At 56.9% G+C, this 6,326-nt stretch overlaps 1 protein-coding gene across 1 annotated transcript; it reads left to right on the top strand.

Annotated features, from left to right (window-relative positions):
- Positions 1–3,079: 3,079 nt before the first annotated feature.
- On the top strand, positions 3,080–6,066 carry VRTN (vertebrae development associated). Its single transcript, XM_014941658.1, has one exon. The coding sequence runs from the start codon at positions 3,095–3,097 to the stop codon at positions 5,120–5,122; it is 2,028 nt and encodes a 675-aa protein (XP_014797144.1). The 5' UTR covers positions 3,080–3,094; the 3' UTR covers positions 5,123–6,066.
- Positions 6,067–6,326: the final 260 nt, after the last annotated feature.

Genomic DNA, 6,326 nt, shown 5'->3' with positions numbered 1-6,326 from the left:
GGAGCCGCCTTGGGGAGAGGCGTGAGCGGCCGTGGGGGCGGCGCGGGTGGGCGCTCACGGGTGGAGGGGGCGGGAGGCGGCTGTCAGGCTGCTCGCCCTGGCGCCGTCGGTGCCCCCGGAACCGGGCTGGGCTGCGGCGCTTCGGCCTGGGTTAAAGGCGGGTCCGCGGCTTCGCGCTCTCCGGGGGAGTCGTGCCCCGTTCGTGGGCTTCGGTGGAGATGTGGGTGTTGGCAGATGGAGGAGGCTTCTCCCACTGCATGGGTTGTTTGTCCACCAGAGCCCTCCCCCGGGTTTTCTGGTGTGATATTTGTAGCCTAGACGGTTCCTTGAGCTTACCACTTTGGTGTGTCTGTTGTGAGGTTATGGTGGTTTAAACCTTTTCCCCTCAAATGAGAGCCTTTAAAGCCAGGATGGCCCGAGCCTGCAGCTGGGGCTGGGAGTTGAGCCATTTAACCCAGGTGGGGTGCATGGACACCCCTGCTCCTGCAAGGTGCTGGTGCTCCTGAGCAGCCAGGCAGTCCTGGATTCCTGCTGGCGGGAGCGTTTTTGGAGCTGGCTCGGGGAACTTGCACTACTGGATGCCACCAGCCCATCAGTTTAGGTGAGGGAACGTGATCTGCAAGTGCTCGCTTATCTGTTACAATGCAAAAGCGGCCAGGTTGGGTAAAGCCTCCTTTATCAGTGGGGAAGAACTCCCTCGGTCAACTCCTTGTGCTGAGGCGGCTTAGGGAGCACTTGTCTGTCGTGTTCAGCTGGCTGCACGGGGGGCGTGTGGGGAAAAATGTTCCCTTTGCGGCAGGTCCTCTGTGTTAAGAGTTGATGGGGTGATGAACCCAAGCCCCCAGCTTTGCTGATTTCTGCTTCTGGCTTACCTGAGCCCCTCTCCATCCTGCCCCAGAAGCTCAGCTGTGCTGCTTTAGCTGTGGGTTTTGCCTTGGGGTTATTTTTGAGGTCCTGTTGCTCTGGGCAGCAGGAGCTGGCAGTGACATTGAGGCTGTGGGGTTAATGCTGAAGGAAAGAATTAAATTCTGTGCCTCCAGCTCTCCCTCTCACCCCAAGCTTTAAGGGGGTGGGAAATGCCCACCAGGCCATAAAGACCACGGTTGTTGCTGATGCTCCCTAGCCTGTGTCAGCTCCTCACCCCCTCCAGGGGAAAAGCTTGTCTTGCCTTTCCTGGCTCTGCTGGGGGGTGGGTGCTCAGCTGGGCTGCAGGGGCTGAAAGGGGAGGCCGTGGCTGCTGCAGGGGTGGGTGGCCAGCCCTGAAATGGTTTGGCAGGCCAGGGAGAAGGAGGACTTAGGCTCTGCCAGCCCTGCAGCTCTCCTGAGGGATGCCTTTGCTTCAACTTCTTGAGCACATGTTGTTCACTGCTGGCTTAGTCAAAATTTCTATATGCTTCCATGAACTTCCAGGAGAACAGCCTCACAGAACTGACAACGCCGTGCTTGCTCAGACCAGGATTTTAGGACAAGTTTATTTCCCTGGCTTCACATCTGTGTGCGTTCTCCTGTGTTTGTTGTCTCTGATACCTGATGCTCCACAGCTGTGGGAACAGCTGTAAGAGGGCCCTGGCCTCTGACGGGCAGGAGGCTGTGGAGGAGTTTGGAGCAGGGGAAGGGGGTGGGTTTGGTGGCTGACTAGCCGTGGCCTGATTAAAGGCGAGGGGCAGCAGCACGGAGGCTCCCTGTGGTGAAGTAGCCTGCATGTGGCCATGTGATTCTGTGGCACCTCATTTCATTTGCTGTTTGGTCACGGCCAGGGGCTGTAGGTGCCGTTCTCTGCAGGGCTGAGAATTGGGAGAGGTCAGGCAGGACATCTGCCTCGCTGCAGAGCTGCTGCTTTCCCTGCCTGGCTGTGCTGCTTCACCTTCTCCCCGCAGAGCTGTGAGTGCCTGGTGGAGTGCTGTGAGAAAGTGGGCTCTGGCTGGGATGTGAACTCAGTAGACTGCAAATTGATGCCCTACGTGTTGAGGGTGGCGTAGGAACGAGCCTTAGGAGAAGAGGGAAGAGATAGGGTTCCCTAGTGAAGTGTTGTGGTCCCTGGGACAAAACTGGTTCAAGAGGAAGAGGGTTGCACTGATGGATCCACGGGGTAAGGACTGTGCAGTTGTCATGAAAGCTCCTGGAACAGTGTGGGCAGAGCCACATAGGTCTCAAAAAGCTGACAAAGTCTGGGGATGCAGGTTTGACCCTTCGGCTTGCCTGAATGGGAGCTGGCATACGGAGGGAGGGAACCCAGAACTGGGATGGGCATGGAAGAGGGCTCCATACAGCCTTGGAACTACCCACCCAGTGCTCATGCTGTGTCTGCACTTCTGGGTTGCCTCCCAGCTGGTAGCTCTGCTTGGAGAAACCCTCCTTTTGTGGCTTCTTGGCTGGTGGTGGTGTGTGTCTCCTGAGCAGCAAGTGACATCTAGTGTCAGCTCAGGCAGCAGTAACCGTGGCTTGGGCTGGCTCTGTCTCTTCCTCCCATCCCAGGTCCTGTGACAGCAGTTTCAGTGCATGTAGTGGGGACGGCTGCAGTGCCCTGTTCTGAGGGAGGGGGCAAGCTCTGTACCCCTTCTTCTCTTGGGCTTGAACATCTTGAGCCAGGTCCCTCCACACCCCCACTCAGTGTTGCTCTCTCACAGGTCCCTTCCTGCTGAGATGGGACACGTTTTCTCTTTGAGGCTCTCTTCTCTCTGGGTGCTGGTAGAAGGGTGGTAAAATGAAAAGGATGAAGCTACTGGTGGGAGAGATGGGTTAGGGGTGAGGCTGGATGCAAAGCCAGGCATGCAGGGGTAGGAGGTGACCTGGCTTCCCACCCCGATGGATGCAGTCACTCCTTAGTTTCACCTAGACATGTGTCTCTGGAGTCTGTGTGCCATGTGTGCTGCCCACGGGAGAGCAAGCTGAGCTCATGTCCCTGTCCCAGGTCTGCCTGTGGGGACCCAGGCTTCTTTCTTTGTCCTCGTGAGTGTGGATGGAGGGGTGAGCAGTGGCCTTCCCTCTACGCTTTTCCCCTATCCTGTCCTTTGGGTAAGAGCTGGACCCTGGCACTCTGGACCGTGCACTGCCTTCATCTCCAGTGACTTCTTTCTTTTCTCCATCCTTCAGGATGATCCAGCGGCACCAGCTGGTGCAGTCTGTGCTGCAGGAGCTGCAGGAAGCCACCGAATGCTTTGGTCTGGAGGGTCTCACCAGTGCCGCGCTGGAGGCGGAGAGGACCCTGTCATCTTTCTCCCTGCCTGGCTATTGTGGGAGGCAGTTCCAAGAGGAGCTGGAGGTTGACCGGGTAGCCAGGAGCCTCTATCCTGAGGATGCCCCAAGTAACATGCTACCTCTGGTTTGCAAAGGTGAGGGCAACCGCCTCTTTGAGGCTGCCAGCGTGCTGCTCTGGGGCAACCCCAGCCTCAGCCTGGAGCTGCAGGTGCGTACGGTGGTGGAGATGCTGCTCCACAAGCAGTACTACTTGAATGGCATGATAGACTCCAAGGTGATGCTGCAGGCTGCCCGTTACTCCCTCTGCACTGAGGAGACCCCAGAGATGACCAGCCTCCCCATGGCTATCCTGGAGGCCATCTTCGATGCTGATATTAAAGCTACCTGTTTTCCTGGCACCTTTGCCAACATGTGGCATGTCTATGCTCTTGCCTCAGTACTGCAGTGTAACATCTACTCCATTTACCCCATGAGCAACTTGAAGATTCGGCCTTATTTCAACCGGCTCATCCGGCCCAGGAAGTGTGGTCCACGAACCTCCACGCTCCATATCATGTGGTCAGGGCAGCAGCTCTCCAGACAGGTCTTCAAAGCGCAGTACTTTGTGGCTGTGGTTGGCCTGGAGGAGCTAGAGCCCACCATGCCTTCACCAGAGCCTCCTGTCCAGCCCATGAAGACCCTTGAGCTGCTGAACAGTGACCCCCAGCTGACCTACTCCAACCTGCGTGACCGGTACAGCATTACCAAGAGCACCTTCTACCGCTGGAAGCGCCAGTCTCGTGAACACCGGCAGAAAGCAGCTGCCAGGTTTGCAGCTAAACACTTCCTCCAGTCCTGCTTTCAGGAGGGCAATATAATCCCCCTCCAGCACTTCCGGCAAATGTTTCCGGAAATCTCCCGATCCACCTATTATGCCTGGAAGCATGAGATGCAGAGCATGGTCAATGGTGATGCCTCTGCTCTGGCTGAAGCCCATGGGTTGCAGGAGCTTCACCGGGATGTCCCAAAAAAGGCTGATGTGGATGAGCCAGCAAATTCACAGGGGAGCTTAAGATCCCCGAGTCCTTCCTTAGACCCTATCCAAGCAGGGATCTTCATGCAAGGAGCCAAATCCTACCTCGAGAAATGCATTTCCATGAACACTCTAGTGCCTTACAGGTGCTTCAAGCGCAGCTTCCCTGGCATCTCCAGGTCCACTTACTACAACTGGCGAAGAAAAGCAATCAAGGAGAACCCCAACTTCAAACCCCCCCAGTCTCCCTTGGGTAACCAGAAGCCTCTAGCAATTGGAAAGCCGTTCCTGCAGTTGAAGCCAAGCAGCGTGCCTGTTAGGAAGAGGCTGGACGGAGACCGTCCAGCACCCAGGAGCCTCCTGCAGCTCAAGCCCTCTCTGTGCTGGCGGAAGCAGCTGCGAGATGTGGCCAGGAGGCAGGTCCAGCAATGGCGGCTGCCGTTCTGCAAGTACCGCCTGCGCTACCCATCTCTCTCCTCCACAGCCTACTGGTTTTGGAAGGGCAGTGGCCGGGCCATCGGACAGCATCGCCTGTCCTGGACCAGCTCTGGCCAGCCATTGAACCGGGTGGCTTCCCAGGCACCTCTGAGAGCAGAGCCAGGCCTCAAGCCTCAGTCCCACATGGAGGTAGCCACCAAGCACCTAGATAAGCCAGCACCAGCCGTGCCGTACCACAGCACCGTTTCGGGCTATGCCATGTCGGAGAGAGCCAACAGCCGGATGTTTGTGATGGATGTGATCGCCACTGCCCAGTTCAAGGCACAGGCCAAGCTGTTCCTGCAGCAGCGCTTTGAGTCCAAGACCTTCCCCACCTACAAGGAGTTCAGTGCCCGTTTCCCGCTCACAGCCCGTTCCACCTACTACATGTGGAAACGTGCCCTGCACGATGGGCTGACGCTCGTGGATGCCTGAGTGCCAGTTGCCAGCTTGGCTTGGCCACAGCTCCTCTGCTGAGGTGCCCTTTGGCTCTCCGGTGGGGTGCCTGAGCCAGGGCCGGGCTCTCACTTTTGTTTGGGTTTTGTTTTGTTCCTAGTCTCTGGTTTTCTTTTCTGTGTGGTTCAATCAGGTATGGGAGCATCCTCGCAGTGCCCATTCCCGGAGATGGGGGGGAGTGGAAGGAGAAGGCACTGAGCTGCCCCAAAGAGAGGGGCAAGGGGGTTGTCCTCAATTTGTGCTTGGAGGGTAACCAAGGGAGGCAGTACTCTGCCAGTGTCATGGGATGTTGCCGGGCCTCTTGAAATGGAGGATGTGAAGGTCTCTCTGCCCCAGGCACTTGCTTGAATGAGTAACGTGGATGTGCAGGATGAGCACGGAGGTGCACAGCGTCCCCTCGGTGAGCAGGGCCGGCTCAGCTGTGGGTGAGGAGGGGCTTAGGGAATGCTCAGCTTTATGGGAGGAGCACCTTTGGTCTGGGTTCTTCCCCTATTAGGAGAATGAAAGCTTCACTTGGCTTCAACAGCGATGCCACCTTGGCTTTCTGGCTCTGACTGCCTTGATCTTCTCTAGAAGGACCAGAGGTTGGTAGAGAAGGGGACTTTTTTGTGTCCCCACAGTAGTCTGTCTGCTGGAAACACTAAGCTAGGAGCCAGTGTCCTTTGCTGGTTCCAGAGAAGCTGTCCCTGACCTTTCTGGTCTTGTAGCAATAACCTTTCACCCAGCCCTGTACTCTCTGCCAGCTGGTAGCTGCCTTACTTTCCTCGTGTTTCTTTTCCCTTGTGCTTGGGAGAAGGCAGAGAGACCAAACCTTGTGTGCCCAAGTGTCCCTGCGTCCCCTGTGCTGTGCTGCAGGCTGAAGGCAACATGGGTGTCTCCTTGCAGCGAGCCTGGATGCCTGTATCTCACTTGTAAGAAACCAAAGCAATAAAGTCTCTTCCACTCCTAGTCCTGTGTAGTTTCTTACTCTTGCTTATGTGATTTATGGACAAGGCTTTTCCATCCATGTCTGCTTCTAAAACTGGCTTGCTGGGCAGGAAGAGCCTGTGCACACCTCAATCCCTGCTCCTGTGAGGGTCCTCTTCTGCTTCTGAGGACCTGGTGGGGGCTGTCTGCTCGGTGGTGCTCTGGAGGCCTGGCAGGAGCTGGGCTCTGCCCAGATTGGATCCAAGGCTGGGGACAA

The sequence above is a fragment of the Calidris pugnax genome, unplaced genomic scaffold (assembly GCF_001431845.1).
Source record: "Calidris pugnax isolate Ruff unplaced genomic scaffold, ASM143184v1 scaffold56, whole genome shotgun sequence".
Taxonomy (NCBI): Eukaryota; Metazoa; Chordata; class Aves; order Charadriiformes; family Scolopacidae; genus Calidris; species Calidris pugnax.
The sequence above is the reverse complement of the archived record's forward strand: the minus strand, read 5'-3'. Positions and strand labels throughout refer to the sequence as shown.